The sequence below is a fragment of the Rhinoderma darwinii genome, chromosome 7 (assembly GCF_050947455.1).
Source record: "Rhinoderma darwinii isolate aRhiDar2 chromosome 7, aRhiDar2.hap1, whole genome shotgun sequence".
NCBI classification, from domain to species: domain Eukaryota; kingdom Metazoa; phylum Chordata; class Amphibia; order Anura; family Rhinodermatidae; genus Rhinoderma; species Rhinoderma darwinii.
Window position 1 is genome coordinate 99351777 of NC_134693.1, and position 22866 is coordinate 99374642.

General features: G+C 42.2%; 1 protein-coding gene across 2 annotated transcripts in view; it reads right to left on the reverse strand.

Annotated features, from left to right (window-relative positions):
- Positions 1–22866, reverse strand: part of CACNA1I (calcium voltage-gated channel subunit alpha1 I) — an 884757-nt gene that overhangs the window by 268021 nt on the left and 593870 nt on the right. The window contains exons 7-9 of one of the 2 annotated variants that reach the window (XM_075833728.1): positions 11210–11525; positions 10963–11055; positions 6975–7281 (exon numbers count right to left, since the gene is read on the reverse strand). In XM_075833728.1, the coding sequence (XP_075689843.1) occupies positions 6975–7281; positions 10963–11055; positions 11210–11525 (716 nt within the window). Of the gene's footprint in view, positions 1–6881; positions 7282–10962; positions 11056–11209; positions 11526–22866 lie in introns of both variants that reach the window. The other variant, XM_075833727.1, reaches the window with a different exon arrangement.

Here is a 22866-nt window from a genome sequence, read left to right on the forward strand (position 1 = left end):
TGGTAATAAACGGCTGTTTGGACACACGGCAGGGCTTAGAAGGGAAAGAGCACTATTTGACTTTTTGAGATCACATTTAGCAGGAATGATTTGCGGAGGCCAGGTCACATTTGCAAAGCCCCTGAGGGGACAAAACAATGAAAACGCCCAAAAAGGGACTCCATTTAGGAAACTACACCTCTTGAAGAATGCATCTAGGGGTGTAGTGAGCATTTTGACCCCACAGATGTTTCATAGAATTTATTAGAATTAGGCAGTGAAAATAAAAACAGTCCTTTTTCTTCAATAAGACGTAGCTTTAGCGCAAATTTTTTCATTTTCTCAACAAATAAAGGAAAAAAAGAACCCAACATTTGTAAAGCTATTTCTCCCGAGTACGGCAATACCCCATATGTGGTCATAAACTGCTGTTTGGGCAAACGGCAGGGCTCAGAAGGGAAGGACCGCCATTTGGAGTGCAGATGTTGCTGGATTGGTTTCTGGGCACCTGTGGGCCCAAAACAGTGGAAACCCCCCAGAAGTGACCCCATTTTGTAAACTACACCCCTCAATGCATTTACCAAGGGGTGTAGTAAGCATTTTAACCCTGCAGGTGTTTTGTAGAAATTAGTGTGCGCTCAATGTTGCAGAGTGAAAATGGGATTTTTTTCCATAGATATGCCAATATGTGGTGCCCGGCTTGTGCCACCATAACAAGACAGCTCTCTAATTATTATGCGGTGTTTCCCGGTTTTAGAAACACCCTACATGTGGCCCTAATCTTTTGTCTGGACATATGACAGGGCTCAGAAGTGAAGAGTACCATGCGGAGTGGAGGCCTAATTTGGCGATTTACAAAGTATTGGTTCACAACTGCAGAGGCTCAGATGTGAAATAATAAAAAGAAACCCCTGATAAGTGACCCCATTATGGAACTGCACCCCTCAAGGCATTTATTAAGGGGTGTAGTGAGCATTTTCACCCCACAGGTCTTTTCCATAAATGAATGCGCTGCGGATGGTGCAAATTAAAAATTTATATTTTTCCCTAGATATGCCATTCAGTGGCAAATATGTCATGCCCAGCTTATGACGCTGGAGACACACACCACAAAAATTGTTAAAAGGGTTCTCACGGGTATGACGGTGCCATATATGTTGAAGGAAACTGCTGTTTGGGCACGCTGTAGGGTTCAGGGCCGAGGGAGCACCATTTGGCTTTTGGAGAGCGGATTTTGCTTGGTACTATATTTGTTTGAGTATTGCTGGTGTTTTATAATGTGGGGGTACATGTAAGCGGGGCGGAGTATATAAGGGGCATAGTCAGGTGGTATAAAAAAATAAAAATAATCCATAGATGTGTGTTACGCTGTGAAGCAATCCTTTCTGCACAGGCCGGTGTCGCACTGATAAATGGTGTCATTTCTTATCCCCCTTTTGGTCCACACTCCGCGCCTTTGTAGTTTGGGGAATTTTGCTGGGAAAGTATTATCCTGGTATAATACGGGCACCGTCGCTTCCATCGGATATGATTGGGCCCTCCCTTCCTGGTTCCCCAATTTTAGGTCCTTGATAAATCGCCTCTTGAAACAGAAGAAATGTTCTCCTCGGGCACAACTGCATATTTATTTATTTCCTGACTTATTGGAGCCATAACTAATTTTATTTTTCATAGACGTAGCGGTATGAGGGCTGGTTTGTTGCGGGACGAGCTGTAGTTATTATTGGTACCATTTTGGGGTACATGTGACTTTTTGATCACCTTTTATCCTATTTTTTGGGATGCCAGGTAAACCAAAAAACGCAATTCTGGCACAGCTTTTTTTGGTTTTTTTTTATACAGAGTTCACCACGCATTATAAACTACATGTTACCTTTATTCTGCGGGTCAGTACGATTCCGGCGATACCTCATTTATAGAACTTTTTTATGTTTTACAACTTTTTGCACAATAAAATTACTTTTGTAAAAAGAATGTATTTTTTCTGTCGCCAAGTTGTGAGAACCATAACGTTTTAATTTTTTTGTCGACGGAGTTGTATGAGGGCTTGTTTTTTGCGGGACGAGCTATAGTTTTTATAGGTACCATTTTTGGATACGTGCGACTTTTTGATCACTTTTTATTGTAATATTTGTAGGGCAAAGTGACTAAAAAACAGAAACTCTGGTAACGTTTTTTACGGGTTTTTTTTACGCTGTTCACCGCGTGCAATAAATAATATAATATTTTGATACCTCCGGTCGTTACGGTCGTGGCGATACCAAATACATATGGTTTATTATTATTTTTCAATAATAAAGGACTTGATAAGAGTAAAAGGGGGATTGTGTGTTATTTGATTAATTTTTTGCACTTTTTTTTACACTTTTTTATACTTTTTTTACACTTTTTCTCAAGTCCCACTAGGGGACTTGAAGGTCCAACGGTCAGATTTTTTTTTTTCTAATACATTGCACTACCTATGTAGTGCAATGTATTAGATCTGTCAGTCATTCACTGACAGCAAGCCGTTTAGGCTTCGCCTCCCGGCGGGGCCTAAATCGGCTTCCGTAATGGCAGAGCAGGAGACCATTGTGTCTCCTGTTGCCATAACAGCAGTCGCCAGTCCCGATTGCCTGTCAGGGCTGGCGATCTGCTTGTAACCGCTACGATGCAGCAATCGCTTTCGATTGCTGCATCGAAGGGGTTAATGGCAGGGATCGGAGCTAGCTCCGGTTCCTGCCGTTACAGGTGGATGTCAGCTGTACAGTACAGCTGACTTCCACCGCTGATGACGCCGGATCAGCTCCTGACCCGGCGCCATCTTGCCGGCAGCTACGGAAGCCGATCAGGCTCCGCCGCCGGGCGGATCTTGACCGGCTCCGGTGCTAGGCAGACCGGGAGGCCAGTATTAGGCCTCCGGTTGCCATTGCAGCCACCGGAACCCCGGCAATTTCATTACTGGGGTTCCGATGAGCTGCAAACACCTTAAGTGCAGCGATCGCGTTTGAGCGCTGCACTTAAGGGGTTAATGGCGGGGATCGAAGCTAATTTCGGTCCCCGCCGTTACAGTCGGATGTCAGCTGTAAGATACAGCTGAGATCCGGTGATGATGGGACCGGCTCAGCTTCTGAGCCGGTGCCAAACGTTTGACGTACATGTACGGCAAGATGCGGGAAGTCAGTACTTTCCATGACGTACATGTACGTCAAATGTCGGGAAGGGGTTAAATATTCTGGTTTCCTCCCACTAGTGTGTGTGTGTGTGTTTTAGATAGGAAAATCAAATTGTGAGCCCATTATGGACATGAATTTATGTGAGAAGAGAAGGTAAAAAGCTGTTTTAATGCCCACTCTCAGTCACTGAAGATCAGAATGACAGCTGTTGGATGTACAATCAATAATATAATTGTCCCCTGGCGCACCTTTCCCCACCAATCCCTAGCATTCCTATTTATTTATTTGTTTTTTTTTAAAAACAATCTATAAATTGTGCCTCCCCACCCACAATATTACTCTCCCCTTTCCCTCATCCCAACCCTGGATGTGGGGATCGCTGTGGAATATTTTGGCCCTATATAAGCAGCGGGAAATAAATAATAAGTGCACTCACAATCTTTCCTTGACGAGTGCCTTATAGATGTACAGTATGTCAGGTGCTACAACGCTTTATAATTTCATCCTCTTATTTCACTTGGGACACTGTGAACAAGTGTGAAACATTGCCACTACTGTAAATCCCACTACTGTTGATAAATAACCTACTTTACCTCTGAGTACATGGAATTTACTTGATGTTAATAAAATGTCACCTTCGTTGCTATGTTATTGGAGAGTGCCATGATTTTCTTTAAGATTAGGTTCTGTACAATTGGTACACACCTGATTTTCTATTGATGTGTACAGTGGCCCCTCAAGATAGAATGGCCTCTGGTTACAATATTTTTAAAATACAATATTGTAACCTGCGCCATTGAAACGTGAAACCGCAAACAACATACAATGCCACGGACATTGACGGTCTGCGACACGTGTGATTTGCTGGAAGATTCAGCCAATCAGCATGGGCATTTCACTGGAGAAATCTCTGTATAAATGAAGTGCATGTACTGATTGGCTGTCTAGTAGCGCCTCTCTACAGTACAGTACGGTATTACATGGAATGACGAATCATCATAGGGAATTTTGGGCGGCCATCCGGGGACCGAGGTACAATGTAGTTTTGTCGCGTTTTTGCCGCGTATATGTACTGCAAAAGTCACATGACCTCATCTCTGAAGTTCTTACTACTGTTTAGAGACCTGCTGGTCACATGAGCAGCAGAAAAATTCCACAGAGTAGGCTGAGGTGAGCTGCTATGTAAGTATAAGGGGATGGATTTGTTTAAGGGGTCTGTATTTAGGGGGTTTGGTGTGGGGTCTGTATTTAGGAGGCCTGGTTTTGGGACTGTATTTTGGGGGTCTGTTCTGTATTTAGGAGGTTTGGTGTCTGTATTAGTTTAAGGGGTCTGGGGTCTGTATTTAGGGGGTCTGAGGTCTGTATTTAGGGGGTCTGAGGTCTGTATCAGTTTAAGGGGTTTAGGGTCTATATATTTAGGGGTCTGTGTTAGTTTAAGGGGTCTGGGGTCGGTATTTAGGGGATTTGTATTAGTTTGACGTTTGGGGTCTGTATTTAGTGGGTCTGGTCTGGGGTCTGTATTAGTTCATGGGGTCTATTTGGGGGTGCCTGTTCTAGGGTCTGTATTAGCTTATGGGTCTTTATTTAGGGGTCTGTATTTATGGGTCTGGTCTGGGGTCATTATTAGTGTAGGGGGTCAGGTCTGGGGTCTGTATTTAGGGGGTCTGTATTAGTTTGAGGCCTGTGGGACTGTATTTAGGGGGTCTGTATTTAGGGGTCTGGTCTAGGGTCTGTATTAGTTTAGGGGTCGTTATTTAGGGGTCTGTATTAGTTTAGGGGGTCTGGTCTGGGGTCTGTATTAAGGGAGTCAGGTCTGGGGTCAATATTAGTGTTTGGTCTGAGGTCTGTATTTATTTAGGGTACTTGTACTGGGCTCTGTATTTGTTTAGGGGGTCCCTTCTGGGGACTGCAATAGTTTAGAAGGTATGGGTCTGTATGCATTCTATGATCTAGTCTGGGGTCCAAATTTATTAGTCTGAGTAAAAGGGGTTGTCCAGGCACATCGATAGGTCATCATTATAAAAAACGGTCCATGCCCCGACAACCCCTTTCATGTATGGTTCTGGGCCTTGGTGTCTAAATTTGTAATAAAGTTTCTAATAAGTTTCTATAGAGGCTGGAAATGGATGCAGAAGTGATGGGCAAAGATGTCTCACCAGGAAAAGCCACCATAACGGTCTGTGTCAGAAGGAGAAGAAAAGAAAACGACTCCCATCAGAGAAGACATCACTTGTGAGTCACTGGATCTATAGGGAATTTGTCCCCTCTCCAGACATGTCTGTTGTAGGAAATCCTTGTATTCTTCATATCTTTGTGTACCCTGAACTAATAGACAATTGTGTGATATCATTCCCATTGTCAAGAGGAAGTGTCCCTGAACAGTGTGATGCTGTCAGCGATGGTTAAGACTGTCAGTATGTAGGGACACAGACCTTTGACAAGGGGAATCATAACAACCATTTGTCAATGCTCGCACAAAAAGGTGGTGTTCACTATAGACACGGCAGAGCGGCGGTGGGGATGGGGGGCCCAAGTTTGTGGAACAGCCCAGGGCCTATGGTCTACTAAAGCCGCCACTGATTACATGTCCTGTACTGCTCTTTACCTGTGCCAAGATGAGCTGCTCCTTTGGAGACCAGGTGAAGGGTGTCCCCATTTTTTTTTTTTTGGTACACTGTACTGGACTCTGAAGAAGCTCCTGTCCTTATCATAGACAGTGATTTATAGCTTCTAGCAGCAATTTCTGACTTGTATATGTGAGGAGTCGCTTTATCTGGATTAGTTATCTGCTTATTTATCTTTAATATTAATTTTTTCTTATTTTAGGAAGAATTTTTGGAGACTGCAGAACTGATTACTTTTCATATACTTATGGTCTCAATTTACAATATTTTTGACTTACAATGGTCATTCCAGAACAAATTAATATTGTAACTTCAAGAATCACTGTATTATAATTTGTCTAATTTTTTTAAATAAATACAATCATCATTACACCTCCATTGGTTACATGAAAATGTAACAAGGTAATGTCAGATGTGTAACCTTCCTATTAGAGAATTTTTCAAAGACTGAACACTGAATCTTACTGTTGAATGTGTTGGAAAAAGTTGGTGGGGCTTCAGTCATACAGAGCGAGACTAATTTATGATCAGTGACAAAATGCAACTGTATCCCATTGTTTTTAGTTGACACCAGATTTATTCACAGTGTGTGCACCCTATAGATGAATCTGGTGCATTGTGCAGGGAGGAGAAATATTGGCACACTTCTCAGATGGCCTACCAACAATAATAAATCTTCCACAACGTTTTGATAATGAATGGTTTGTTACAATGATGTATTTTCTATGGATGATCGTGTGCTCGTGTCTAAATATTCTTTGAGGCCTTTAAATAGGATTTAAAAATTATTATTGATACATAAATTACTATTGATAGAAAAATTGGATTCTAGGGTGATCTAAGTTTATTTCAGTAGTATACTGCAGGGTACAGTTCTTGCAGCTGTATTACGGTCACCTAAGGTGGGCCTAAGTGAAGTTATATACATCAGGTCACAGGACTGCTTTAAATCATTTTGGCTATCTATTCATATTTTTCCACATATAGATGAAGCAGAGCTGAACTTATAATTACAGTGTTTCAAGTGCTAAGGAAAATCATGGAAAACTGTAATATCGCATTGAGTTGTGCTACATAATAAACTCAACTCTATTATACAAATTAAAACTAGACTTTGTTAAACCTGTATGTTTGAAATTATGCATTTCCTTCAATTGCAAAGATGCATCCAAGAAGAGTGTATCAACGTCTCCTGCTTTTCCCATGAGATTCTTACACAACTGGTGCTGTTCTTTTCCATTGATACCCAGCTTGGCATTGTTTAGCTCAATTCTACTCTGTCTTCGGCTTTGAAGGCTGGTGTAAAGACCAACTGTACGACGCTTGGCCTTTCGAAGAATGTGGCAGACATATTGAAAGATTTCCTCGTAACAGTCCCCAGGCTCGGCGTAACTAGCGACTGTGCTAGAGGATAAATACAAAGCCCTCTGCTCCTGCATCAGCTGGTGTTCTCTTTGCTTGGTCTCTGAAAACTGAGTGGCTATAACAACCAGGCACAAATTGATCATGAAAAACGATCCAACCTGCAGAAAAGAGAAAAACAGGATTACAATAGTCCACTGGAACCTTAGTGTACAACACGCATAATACATTTGCCTGGATTTAAAGAAAACGTCCAACTCCTTGGAAGGGATAGATTAATTGCTTTTCTTTCAGAAACAATGATAATAGTTACAGCAAATTGCTGAAATTTAGGTCTAATTGTTGAATCATGGTTGAATCATGGAAAACCTTTGTCTATTCCTGTATGCATTTATCTTTATCATTGCTGAGATATTTACATGAATCTTGACACGATATAACTGTATACTGTGCCCACTGAACAAAATTTTATTTCGGGTTAATGCACATGGCCTTTTTATGGCAACCATAGATTGCTACTGGTCCATACTGTACCCATATGTGTCCCCGGTTTTATATGGAGGCACCCAGAAGGTTTTTTTCTCTCCCATATTCTGTGAGAATCCATGAGAAAGCCAATTGTGCCCTACTGCATTGCATACCATATTTACAGATGTATTCTCTTCTAAATGTGTGAAAAAAAATAACACAGCATGATCCATTATATACCATATTACAGAGGTAATCTCACTTAGAAGAATTCCTTTTAGGAGAGAATATGATGTCATATAAAAGCACTGTACGATGGCACACAGAGTCATTTCGTCTCTGTAATATGTAACTGTAGGCAGAGGTACAATTACAGTGCCCGACATGGGCCGTGTAAACGAGCACCGATCAACGAGATCGGCGCTCGTTTGCTACTATCACACGGAGCAATGATTGGATACGTATATGGACGAGCGCTCATTTCTACGATCGCTCGTCCCTATATGTTTTCATCATGTCGGCAGTGCATCTCCCTGATTACACAGGGAGATGTGTTGCCGACAACAATGACTTTTAATTCTGCATGAAAGAGCAAATCAGCCAATGAACGCAGCGAAAATCGCGAGTGGCTTAAAAAAACAACTGAAAATTAGGAGCTGTTTTCCCTTGAAAACAGCTCTGTACTTTCAAATGTTTTTTAGTTTGCGTGTGAACATACCCTAATAGTAAAGGACACAGACTGTTGCAGCATTAAAATAAGTAATACAAAATTTAAAAAGCCATCAGACTTGTTATTTTATTTTTGTGTTAGGCCTTATTCACACGCGTGCAAAAAAACGCTGCGTTTTATGCGCGCAAAAGGTCCGTGTGGCATCAGCATATGCCGGCATCAGCAGCCGGCATCATGATGACACTCTGGTTTTATGTTTTCTGTTTTCATTCATTGTTTGTACTACTGTTGCGCGAATCACGCGCGGCACCCGGAAGTGCTTCCGTGTGCCGAGCGCGATTTGCACGCACCCATTCACTTCAATGGGTGCGTGCAGCGCGAAACACGGGCAAATTTAGGACATGTCATGAGTTTCACACAGCGCACATACGCTGCGTGAAATTCACTGACAGTCTGAACGGCCCCATTCACTAACATAGCTCTGTGCGACGTGCGTGAAAATCACGCGCGTAGCACGGACGTATAACACGTTCGTGTGAATAAGGCCTTACTTTTCACTTTTTTGATCTGCCATTGCACTACATTGTATTTACAAGGATTGTATGCAGCAGCTGAGAACTGGTTACTGTCACAATATGCAGTAACATATTTGTAAGCTTACTCTGTTATAAGACAAGAATCATCCACCTCAATATACCTCAGCTATAGCTCCATTTCAGTGTTTTGTACAATGTAACCACATGCCACGCTATTCTGCTGAGTGTCAGCTGTTTGACCTCTCTTGGTCTCATTAGTCTGGGTCCGCTTGGTGCCTCTGCGGAGTCAAACTGTTAGGAAGCTAAATAGCAGGTAACTAAAACAGTTACAAGATAGTGATGTTCGCCTCTGCAGAAACACACAGCACGAGTAAAACACAGTAGGTCAGGAAAAGCTCCTCATTATACCCACTGCTATGTTTAGATTTCTTTTGTTTTAAAATGTACCATGTGAAAGAATCTTTTATGTGAATCAGTAAACAACATTTACAGCCTTTTGGGTGAATTTGGAGAGATTTCATTTTCTCAGCTGGATATTATAGCATAGCTGCTGCTATTTACAGTCCAAGTCTGGTCGCTAGTTGAGGCATGCAGTTTATACACCACTTAAAGGATCTATATTGCATTCAGTTCTCTGTAGTGTTTTCATCTCTTCAATATTAAATACATAAAAGCAATGTACATTAAAGAGGCTCTGTCACCAGATTTTGCAACCCCTATCTGCTATTGCAGCAGATAGGCGCTGCAATGTAGATTACAGTAACGTTTTTATTTTTAAAAAACAAGCATTTTTGGCCAAGTTATGACCATTTTTGTAATTATGCAAATGAGGCTTGCAAAAGTCCAAGTGGGTGTGTTTAAAAGTAAAAGTCCAAGTGGGCGTGTATTAGGTGCGTACATCGGGGCGTTTTTAATACTTTCACTAGCTGGGCGCTCTGAAGAGAAGTAACATCCTCTTCTCTTCAGAACGCCCAGCTTCTGACAGTGCAGATCTGTGACGTCACTCACAGGTCCTGCATCGTGACGGCCACATCGGCACCAGAGGCTACAGTTGATTCTGCAGCAGCATCAGCGTTTGCAGGTAAGTCGATCTTACCTGCAAACGCTGATGCTGCTGCAGAATCAACTGTAGCCTCTGGTGCCGATGTGGCCGTCACGATGCAGGACCTGTGAGTGACGTCACAGATCTGCACTGTCAGAAGCTGGGCGTTCTGAAGAGAAGAGGATGTTACTTCTCTTCAGAGCGCCCAGCTAGTTAAAGTATTAAAAACGCCCCGATGTACGCACCTAATACACGCCCACTTGGACTTTTACTTTTAAACACACCCACTTGGATTTTTGCAAGCCTCATTTGCATAACTACAAAAATGGTCATAACTTGGCCAAAAATGCTCGTTTTTAAAAAATAAAAACGTTACTGTAATCTACATTGCAGCGCCTATCTGCTGCAATAGCAGATAAGGGTTGCAAAATCTGGTGACAGAGCCTCTTTAAGTAGTCACAGATGCATCATGTTTACCCAATTTATCTATGTTAAATAAAGTATTGAACTTCAAGGGATAGATGAAGCATAGGGCCAGCCTTAGCACCAGAAAAAACCTGGCAGATACTTGAGCCTCCTGAATTTTGTGGGCCTATGACTCCTGGGGTGAATGTGATTCACACTTATCGATCCAAGGTTAGTGTAGACCGAGAGCCCACTGTGATCTCATAACCCAAAGACCCAAATACAACTTAAGGTGACTTTGACGGAACATTCAGGAAAATATTTAGGGTGCCAGCAGCTGAGTCAGCCCATTCCACATATAGATAGCATGGTCCTTAGACATACTCCCATTTGAAGCGGATTGCTTTCAGCACCACTGGCACCGTTTGTTACTTAGCTATCTAGTTAAGTGATATCAACATTGACACATAATGACATAATTTGCTTAGTGATGCCGCTACATTTTAGAAGCTCAATATTTTTTTTTATGTTAATAAAATACATATGACCTTCACATTCAACCTCTTTTTAATCCAGCTATTTGGTCTAGAGAGAGTCCACAAAAAACCCACTGTACCACTTTAGTGATACAAGCTTACAAATTTTTCTTTTCCATTTTTCAAATTTTTTCTTACTAATTTCACAAGGAAAAATTTAGTTTTATAAAGTATTTATTACTTACTATAATCAGGAGAATGAAATAGATAAAGTTGTAGAAAGAGTGTGCATCCATGACGTAATACATGATCTCTACCCAGCCCTCTAATGTAATGACCTATAAGACAGAGAACAAGAATTTAAGCATACAACTTTTTTTTTAACAACGTCGAAACTATTGTATGATGACCTAGTCGTAGTTGTTTATACACTTTATTTATAGGAAATCATTTTATTATAGTTACATTAAATTGTCAGTTACAAAACTCCACCTGGAATATGACAATCCAAGCATAACCAATGTTATCAAAATTAATGGCGCCCTTATGTGGATTGGTGTTGCTGGTGCGACAGACATTGTAGTATTGATTCCAATTGACACACATGCCGCTGACATTAAACTCCTGTCGGATGGAATTGTAGTAATAATAGTCCTCTTTGTCCAAGCAACATTGATGACCCCGATCTCTAAGTGGTGGGATCTCATGGCATCCCATGATTCCATTGTCACCAGATAATGAACAGATAAATGGCATTTCATCATCTTCTTCAGGCTGGTAATATGGTGGCAATGTGATATCACCTTGTCTGAAAGACAAAAATTGGAAGTAAGATGAATAAGATGAACAACAGAGAATACCTAAATACTATTCAAATGGATAACACGACAACATAACAGTAATATGCAAAAAGAAAAAGTAGACACATTGAAGTTTTGAAATAATTTACAGTATATGCAGCATATTTAGTGAGAGAATATTAGTCGTCTGCATTGTTGGAGCGTAGCTATAGGGGCTATAGAGGTTGTAATCGCATCAGAGCTTTAGTGCCTGAGGGGAACAAAGGCCCCTCTGCCACATAAGAAGACTTTTGTATTAGGACACAGAAGTTTTAAATTGCACCTCTACCAAAATGTTTATGTACCTTACTAAGGTATGGCCATAAAAGGGGTTCTTCAGGCGTACAATAGACTAGTAACCCCTTGCTGCATTTGTAAAAGCCCAAACTAATAAATGATCACATTAATTAACCTGAAGAGTAAACGCCGCAGGAAACCAAAAATCCACATTCAGAATTGCTTATTTTTTTTTTTTTTTTAAATGTAAAAATTGTATAAATAAACACTACAGCTCACCCTGCAAATAACAATCCCTCACAACACTCCTTCGACAGATAAAAAAAAGTTGTCTCTCAAAATACGTAGACACAAAACAAACTTTTTTTTAACAAATTGTTTTTATTTTATAAAAGTAGTAAAACATAAAAATAAAAACATTTTTGTTTTTTCAAATTCCACCCTACAAAATAATGTTTAAACGTTTCTCACTACATAATATAGTACATTAAATAATACCATTAAGAAACTACAACTTCTTCCACAGATAACATGCCCTCTATGGGAGTGTTCAGACGTGGCAACATTTTTCCGCTAAAAATGGTGCTGCAAATTCGCGCCAATTACGCAACGACTCTGTAGCAACATATTTGACAGGTAATTCAGACGTTGCGGATATCACAGCGGACATGCCGCAGATTTCAGCCTTTGCATTGCAAAGGCTGAAATCCGTAGTGAAAACCTGCTGCTTCTCCGCTGGCAGCCATGCATGCTGCGGAATGAAAATTCTGCACCGCAGCCTAAATTCCGCACTGTTATTTTCCGCAACATCTGAACTAAGTTACCTAAAAAGGTATAGAAAACAATGGAATAAATGTCTGCTGCAGATTTCATCAGCAATTCCATCACATCTGAACATGCCCTTATGGCTATGTTGACAGAGGAATAAAAAAATTATGGCTCTTGAAATACAGGGAGGAAAAATAAAATAAAAAATTAGCTGTGTCATGACATGCCTGGTTAGCACAGTGTTTGATAGTCAGACATTGGTATTTTCAGCAATGTCTGGACTAAGTTACCTAGGAAGCTACCTAAACGAAAGGAAAAAGGTCCGCGGCGGAATTCCGCAGAAAATCTGCCATGTCTGAACGTGACCTAAGAATGCACATTTTATCTAGCCGGCAAAGATATCCCACAACCTACGAATATCTAAAGACCAGTCTATTAGCCTTTGCCTTAAGTCCTATTTACAGTTTTACAAACCACCGATTAATGCCTGACTCCAAAAACTGTTGCGAGCATAAGGTAGACATTAATCAGAAGACCAGTCTAAGTCTATTTGCCAATGCTGAAAGACCTATTTACTGTACATGTTTACATTTTTACAAACCACCGATTAATACCTGATACCAAACCCTTACAAACATAAGGTGGACATTTACATCATTAGAACTATTGCATGTACTACGACCTATTACAAATGCCAACTCGATCGTACAGTACTAGTAATTCAGCACAATAGGAATAGCCGGTAATTTGTCAAATCCTAATCATTTTAATGTATAGTACGTACAACCTTTTTTTCATCAACAATAAACAAAACTTTATGAAATTTAACCCCTTCCCTCTTTAGCCACTTTTGACCTTCCTGACCGAGCCTCATTTTTCAAATCTGACATGTGTCACTTTATGTGGTAATAACTCTGGAATGCTTTCACCTATCCAAGCGATTATGAGATTGTTTTCTCGTGACACATTGGACTTTAAGTTACTGGCAAAATTTGCTCGATATGTTCAGTATTTAATTGTGAAAAACACCAAAATTTAGCGAAAAATTGCAAAAATTAGCATTTTTCTCAATTTAAATGTATCTGCTTGTAAGACAGGCAGTTATAACACACAAAATTGTTGCTAATTAACATCCCTCATGTGTCTACTTTAGATTGGCATTGTTTTTTGAACATCCTTTTATTTTTCTATAACATCACAAGGCTTAGAACTTTAGAATCAATATATAGACTCCACACACATTTGTAATTGGGGCTGGGCACCGTTTATACCATAAACATCCCCCCATCTCATATAGGCAGCTCCATGAAATAGTCCATACACAAGAGAACACAAAATGAGCATTAGAAGCCAATTAATATATAAAACTTTTAGCTTTTTATTAAACAGATATTACAGACAATGTTAAAATATACAAAGACAAGACTCTAGTAAGAACAGCGGAGCTAATAGTAATTGTAGCTAACTCTGTTAAATGGGTATTGCTGGTTGTAAAAAATAATCTATTTAAATAAATATAAATCTACCCTCCCAATGGGAAATGCTCCCAACTCCAGTATGTATACTTTGCAAATATATTCAATGTTAGTCAGCAAAGGGAGAGAGAGTAAGATAAAGTGACAGTGCATATAGAAGTAATGTATATAACAGCAGCCTTACCCATAGATAGCAGAAAAAGATGATTAGCGGTGTCCGCTCCTCCGCATAAACCCTGACGCGCGTTTCGCCATGAGTGCTTCCTCAGGGGGCTTAGAACTTTAGCAGCAATTTCTCACATTTTCAAGAAAATTTCAAAAGGCCATTTTTACAGGGGCCAGTTCAGTTCTGAAGTGGCTTTGAGGGCCTTATATATTAGAAACCCCCAAAAAGTCACCCCATTTTAAAAACTTCACCCCTCAAAGTATTCAAAACCGCATTTAGAAAATGTTTTAACCCTTTACACATTTCACAGGAATTAAAGCAATGTAGAGGTGAAATTTACAAATTTCATATTGTTTTGCAGAAATAAATTTTTAATACAATTTTTTTTATAACACAGAAGGTTTTACCAAAGAAATGCAACTCAATATTTGTTGCCCAGTTTCTGCAGTTTTAGGAAATATCCCACATGTGGCTGTAGCGTGCTACTGGACTGAAGCACCGGCCTCATAAGCAAAGGAACACCTAGTGGATTTTGGGGCCATATTTTTGTTTAAATAAATTTTAGGCACCATGTCAGGTTTGAAGGGCTCTTGCGGTGCCAAAACAGTCAAAATCCCCCAAAAGTTACCCCATCTGGGAAACTACACACCTCAAGGAAATTATCTAGGGGTACAGTGAGAATTTTTACCACACAGGTTTTTTACAGAAATTATTGGAAGTAGGCAGTGAAAATTAAAATCTAAATTTTTTCAAAGAAAATGTAGATTTAGCTAATTTGAACTGAAGGAGAAAAAGCACCGTAAAATTTGTAAAGCAATTTCTCCCGAGTAAAACAATACCCGACATGTGGTAATAAACGGCTGTTTGGACACACGGCAGGGCTTAGAAGGGATGGAGTGCCATTTGGCTTTTGGAGATCACATTTAGCAGGAATGGTTTGCGGAGGCCAGGTCACATTTAAGAAGCCCCTGAGGAGACAAAACAGTGGATACCCCCCACAAGTGACCCCATTTTGGAGACTACACCCATTGAGGAAATTATCTATGGGTATAGTGAGCGATTTGACCCCATAGTTTTTTTGCAGAAATTATTGGAAGTAGGCCCTGAAAATAAAAATCTACATTTTTTCAAAGAAAATGTAGGTTTAGCTTATTTTTTCTCATTTCCAAAAGGACTGAAGGAGAAAAAGCACCACAAAATTTGTAAAGAAATTTCTCCCGAGTAAAACAATGCCCCACCTGTGGTAATAAACGGCTGTTTGGAGACACGGCGTGGCTTAGAAGGGAAAGAGCGCTATTTGGCTTTTGGAGATCACATTGAGCAGGAATGGTTTGCGGAGGCCATGTCATATTTACAAATCCCCTGAGGGGAAAAAACAATGAAAACTCCCAAAAAGTGACACCATTTAGGAAACTACACCTCTTGAGGAATTCATCTAGGGGTGTAGTGAGCATTTTGACCCCACAGATGTTTCATAGAATTTATTAGAATTGGGCAGTGAAAATAAAAACAATCCTTTTTCTTCAATAAGACATAGCTTTAGCGCAAATTTTTTCATTTTCGCAACAAATAAAGGAAAAAAAAGAACCCAACATTTGTAAAGCAATTTCTCCCGAGTACGGCAATACCCCATATGTGGTCATAAACTGCTGTTTGGGCACACGGCAGGGCTCAGAAGTGAAGGACCGCCATTTGGAGTGCAGATGTTGCTGGATTGGTTTCTGGGCGCCTGTGGGCCCAAAACAGTGGAAACCCCCCAGAAGTGACCCAATTTTGGAAACTACACCCCTCAATGCATTTACCTAGTGGTGTAGTAAGCATTTTATCCCTGCAGGTTTTTTTGTAGAAATTAGTGTGAACTCGATGTTGCAGAGTGAAAATGGGATTTTTTTCCACAGATATGTGGACAATATGTGGTGCCTAGCTTGGGCCACCATAACAAGACAGCTCTCTAATTATTATGCTGGGTTTCCTGGTTTTAGAAACACCCTACATGGGGCACTTATCTTTTGCCTGGACATTCGACCAGGCTCAGGAGTGAAAGAGTACCATGTCAAATTGAGGCCTAATTTGGCGATTTACAAAGTATTGGTTCACAACTGTAGAGGCTCAGATGGGAAATAATAAAAAGAAACCCCTGAGAAGTGACCCCATTTGGAAACTACACCCCTCAGTGCATTTGTTAAGGGGTGTAGTGAGCATTTCACCCCACAGGTCTTTTCCATAAATGAATGCACTGCGGATGGTGCAAATTAAAAATGGATATTTTTCCCTAGATATGTCATTTCAGTGGCAAATATGTCGTGCCCAGCTTATGCCACTGGAGACACACACCCCAAAAATTGGTAAAAGGGTTCCCCCGGGTATGACGGTGCCATATATGTGTAAGGAAACTGCTGTTTGGGGACGCTGTAGGGTTCAGATGGGAGGAAACACCATTTCGCTTTTGGAGAGCGGATTTTGCTTGGTAGTAGATTTGTTTGAGTATTGGTGGTGTTTACGTTTATAATGTGGCGGTACATGTAAGCCGGGCGGAGTATATAAGAGGCATAGTCAGGTGGGATAATAATGGGGTAAAAAAACAATAAAATGATCCATAGATGTGTGTTACGCTGTGCTCAATCCTTTCTGCACAGGCCGGTGTCGCACTGATATATGGCGTCCTTTATTATCCCCCTTTTGATCCACACTCCGCGCCTTTGCAGTTTTTAAGAGTTACCTACGTAGTGCAATGTATTAGATCTGTCAGTTATTCACGGACAGCAAGCCGATTAGGCTTCGCCTCCCGGCGGAGCCTAATCGGCTTCCGTAATGGCAGAGCAGGAGACCATTGTGTCTCCTGTTGCCATAGCAGCAGTCGCCAGTCCCGATTGCCTGTCAGGGCCGGCGATCTGCTAGTAACCGCTACGATGCAGCAATCGCTTTCGATTGCTGCATCGAAGGGGTTAATGGCAGGGATCGGAGCTAGCTCCGGTTCCTGCCATTACAGGTGGATGTCAGCTGTAACATACAGCTGACTTCCACCGCTGATGACGCCGGATCAGCTCCTGAACTGGCGCCATCTTGCCGGCGGCTACGGAAGCCGATGGGGTTCCGATGAGCTGCAAACACCTTAAATGCAGCGATCGCGTTTGAGCGTTCGCGTTAATGGCGGGGATCGAAGCTAATTTCGGTCCCCGCCGTTACAGCCGGATGTCAGCTGTAAGATACAGCTAAGATCCGGTGATGATGGCAACGGCTCAGCTTCTGAGCCGGTCCCAAACATTCGGCGTATGGGTACGGCAGAATGCGGGAAGTCAATGCTTTCCATGGCGTACCCATACGGCAAATGTCGGGAAGGGGTTAAACTGGGTAATTATCAAAATGAATGGTCAAATTTGTTTGAATTTTTTGAGTCCTGGGGTTATGTAAAGCACAATTCTGAGATGAAAAGTCAAAATTTTCAACTTAGTAAATTCTGAACTCAGAATTCAGACTTTTTATCTAAGAATTCTTTGACGTGATATTAAATAAACAGAGTTGTGACTTTTTTAATCTCAAAATTCTTACTTTTGATCTCAGAATTATTTATTTTTCATCTCAGAATAAGGAGCCCCACACACGAGCATCTTCCGTCCGTGATATACGGTCCATATGTTGGCCGCATTTCCCGGACTGAACACACGTCAGGGAGCCGGGCTCCTAGCATCATAGTTATCTATGACGCTAGGTGTCACTACCTCACTGTGGGACAACTGTCCCGTACTGAAAACGTGATTACAGTCGACATACGGCCTAAACTTAAAAAGGTTTATCAAGGATTAGAAAAATAATTCCTTTTAGTTTTTAGTTTTCAACATGGCCATAGGATTGTTGCTTACAACTCTTAAAATGTGTAATCAAATGAAATATTTCATTTTTGACAAAGTACCGGTTCTTTTCCTGTCCCTGTAACGTGAACTTAGTTTAGACTAGACTGTGTGTTACTATCAATTAATACATTTATCCTTTAGCGCAGATAATGAACACTGATTTTTTAATAGCTTTTATAATCAGCTAGCTGTACATCACACACTGATATGAAGACGAGTATAGACCCAGATTTTATCCATTACTGATAATGGCACTAATTCTTCCTAGAAATAAATTACTGTATGCATGATCAGCTATGCACAAACAGCCATGCACTATGCATGTACTGTTCATTATTTAAGTTTATGTTATCTTATATCTAGGTTTTAAATCTTTACTAATATATTAGAGAATTTTAAATAATGTTAAACTCTATATCCAAACTACACAAGCAGAAAATTAAATATTTAGTCTACATATTCATGTGTTTTTAAGTGCACCACTTCCTACATTTTCATGCATTATATGAGGCATACTGCGGTTATAAAAAATCTCATCAAGTTACATAGTTACATAGTACAGTTAAAAAAAGAGACATGTCCATCAGCTCCTGTGGTAGTCTATTCCACAGATTCACAGTAAAGAAGGCTTGTTGCCTCTGGAGATTGAACCTTTTTTTCTGCAGACGGAGCGAGTGCCCCTTTGTTTTTTTGGGGACTTTTACATGGAACAGGTTTTCACTATATTTCACTATATTTTACTCGTCTCTTTTCAAGGCTAAATAGGTTTAATTATTTTAATCTTTCCACATAACTTAGATTATTCTTGCCCCATATTAGTTTCGTTGCTCTTCTTTGTATTTTTTCTAACTCCAGGGCATCTTTTCTATGAACTGGAGCCCAGAACTGAACTGCATATTCTAGATGAGGCCACACTAATGCTTTGTAAAGTGGTAATACTATATCCCTGTCCCGCGAGTCCATGCCTCTTCTAATACACGACAATATCTTGCTGGCCCTTGAAGCAGCTAATTGACATTGCATGCTGTTATTTAGTCTATGATCTACAAGTACACCCAGATACACCTCAACTAATGACTCTCCCAGTTTAGCTCCCACTAGGACATATGATGCATGCAGATTGTTGGTACCAAGATGCATAACTTTACATTTATCCACATTAAACCTTATTTGCCAAGTGGATGGCCAAACACTCAGTGTGTCCAAATCAGCTTGCAATTTATGAACATCTTCCATAGACTGAACAATACTACATAGTGTCACGATGCGGGATGTTGACCCACTGGACCGTACTGCGTAGCGCGATGGCAGCTGTCCAAACAAGTATAGTATAGCCCAGAAAGGGTACCTGTGGCAACTTGGACAGTAGCAAGGCAGGCTCAGCTGGAACTAGGCAGCACGTAGACGTCAGGTGTGAAGTAGCAGAACACGACAACAGCTTCAGCACGGCACTTGACCAGGACAGCACGGGATACAGGATACAGGATAAAGGATACACTTGGGTACTGAAAGACACTAGGAGACCATTTGCAAGACAAACTTTGGGTAACGAACAATGCTCAGGCAAATAACAAGAGGGCAGAGCCCTTTTTATAGTCCAGTAGCATTCTGGGCTTGATGCAGGCTTCCTGCAATTATGTGCGCACTGGCTCTTTAAGACCGTGCACGCACGGGCGCGCGCGCCCTTCAGAGACAGTCTCGATACCAGGAAGTGAGTGCCGGCACCTCACAGAGTAACAACGCAGCAGGGAACTCACATGTCCATGTCCGCGGCGGTCGAGGGATAAGTCAGAACTACGGGCCGTGGCCATAGACGTTACAGTATCCCCCCTCTTACGCCCCCTCTTCTTGGGACCAGAGCGGGAAAGAAACTTTCTCACGAGGACAGGGGCATCAATGTTCTCCTCTGGCGACCAAGCCCTCTCTTCTGGACCGAATCCCCTCCAATCCACCAAATAAAATGTCCTTCCTCCTACCTTCTTCGTTGCCAGAATTTACCTTATTTCGAAAGTCCCTGACGATCCGCCAGGGGCCACTGCGTAACTAGAAGTCCTGGAGTAGCAATTCAGGACCACGGGCTTCAGCAAGGAAGGAGTTAGGGATCTTGAGGCTAGGAGGCAGCCGCAGCTTGAAAGACACCGGGTTAATTTGTAGCAGGATCTCGAAGGGTCCGAGGAACCTAGGAGCAAATTTGTAGGACGGCACCCTCAGCCGGATATTCTTTGAAGACAACCAGACCTTAGTACCTGGAAGAAACTGAGGAGGATCCCGTTTTCTAGTACCTGCCTTTCTCTTCATGCGGTCCACCGCCAGCAGGATAGAAGATCAGGTCTGTTGCCATATCTGCAGAAAGTCCCTGAAGGTAGAGTCAGCTGCAGGTACCTGGGACATAGTAGAGACAGGAAGAGGTATTTGACTGTGTTGGCCTTAGACGATGAAGAACGGACTGGAGGTGGTGGACTCACTAGTGTGGTTATTATAGGAGAACTCTGCGCACGGGAGCATCTGCACCCAGTCATCATGCCGTCTGGAAACAAAGTGACGCATATAGTTCTCCATAATCTGGTTAACCCTCTCGAATTGCCCATTGGATTGGGGATGATAGGGCGAAGAAAAGTCCAACTTTACACTGAGGAGACCGCAGAGTGCTCTCCAAAACTTCGAGGTGAACTGGACCCCTCGATCCGAGACAATATGCAGAGGCAAGCCGTGCAGACGGAAGATGTGTTGAATGAAGAGGTCGGCCAATCGCGCAGCAGAAGGCAGACCAGTCAAGGGAGCAAAATGACCCATTTTACAAAATCGATCCCCCACCACCCAGATCACACTGCAACCTGCAGAGAGAGGGAGATCCGTGACAAAGTCCATTGCAAATGCTGCCAAGGAGCAACGGGCACAGGCAGCGGCTGGAGCAGACCAGCCGGTCTGGAGCGGGCAACTTTATTTGCTGCGCATACCGTACATGAGGAGACAAAGTCCATGACGTCTTTGGGCAGCGTGGCCCACCAGAACTGATGGACGATTAGATCTTGGGTCTTACAAGCACCCGCGTGACCTGCCAGTTTGGAACTGTGACCCCAGTGGAGGATTCTTCCTCTGTCTGCCAGACGTACAAAAGTCCTTCCCAGAGGAATATCTCTAACTTGCAGAGGGTTCACAGAGAAGATGCAGGAAGGATTGATTATATTCTGTGGGGACTCCACAGTATCCTCTGTTTCAAATGACCTAGACAAGGCATCGGCCCTCACATTCTTGTCAGCGGGACGTAGTGGAGTTCGAACCAGAACCGAGCAAAGAACAACGACCACCTGGCTTGACGAGGATTCAACCGCTGAGCCGTCTGTAGATAGGTCAGGTTCTTGTGATCCGTGAAGATCAGGATAGGAAGGGCTGCGCCTTCCAGTAGGTGTCTCCACTCCTGCAGAGCCAGCTTAATGGCCAGTAACTTCTGATCCCCAATCGAATAGTTGCGCTCTGCGGAAGAAAACAGCTTAGAATAGTAGCCACATACCACAGTCTTGCCTTTCGAACCTTTCTGGAACAACAGTGCACCAGCACCAACAGAGGAAGCGTCCACCTCTAATCAAACCTGTAGAGACACATGAGGGGGTTGAAGAATAGAGGCTGACGTGAAGGCTTTTTTTAAGGATTCAAATGCGGCTTCTGCCTCCGGAGTCCACACCTTGGCATTCATGCCCTTTTTTAGTGAGGGTAGAGATGGGAGCTGTCAAAGACGAGAAGTTGGGAATGAACAGCTGGTAGAAGTTGGCAAATCCCAGGAAGCGTTGGGCATGGCCACCCAAGGACAGCCTTTTGCTTCTCAGGGTCCATCTTGAGACCCTGATCGGAGATGATATAGCCCAGGAAGGGAAGAAACTTTTTTCAAACAGGCACTTCTCCAGCTTGGCATAAAGATGACTCTCCCATAGACGAAGCAACAGCTGGCGGACATGACTCTGATGAGTTACCGGATCTGGGGAAAAAAAATCAAAATGTCATAGAGATACACCACAACACAGACATAGAGGAGATCACGAAAAATGTCAATGACAAATTCCTGAAACACCGCGGGGGCATTACATAGGCCGACGGGCATAACTAGGTATTCATAGCGCCCATCATGTGTATTAAATGCGGTCTTCCACTCGTCACCTTGATGAATCCGGATCAGATTGTAAGCGCCCTGCAGGTCCAGATTAGAAAAAAATGTTGCCCCCCGTATGCGATCAAACATTTCTGAAATCAAAGGCAATGGGTACCTGTTCTTCACTGTGATCTGGTTAAGACCTCAGTAGTCAATGCAGGGTCGGAGGGATCCATCTTTCTTCTTGACAAAGAAAAACCCAGCTCCAGCCAGGGATGAGGATTTACGAATGAAGCCCCTCTCCAGATTCTCCTTAATGTAGGCAGACATGGACTGGGTTTCAGGCAAGGAAAGAGGGTACACTCTACCGCGAGGAGGAGACGAATCAGTAACCAGGTCGAACGGACAATCATATGCTCGATGTGGCAGCAAGGTCTCTGCTTCCTTCTTATCGAAGACATCAGAAAACATAGAGTAACAAGAAGGCAACCCTGCCAATGATTGATGCGGGGAAGACTGTGGTGGATGGATATGACCCAGACAGCGGTCGAGACACTTGGGACCCCACTGGAGAACCTCTCCAGAGTTCCAATCCAGGACTGAGGCGTGCAAACGGATTCAAGGCAAACCCAGCAGCACGGGGTTGACGGCCTTGGGCAGGACAAACAGGGAGATGAGCTCAGAGTGAAGAGCTCCCACTTGAAGTCTTAAGGGCTTGGTCACAGACAA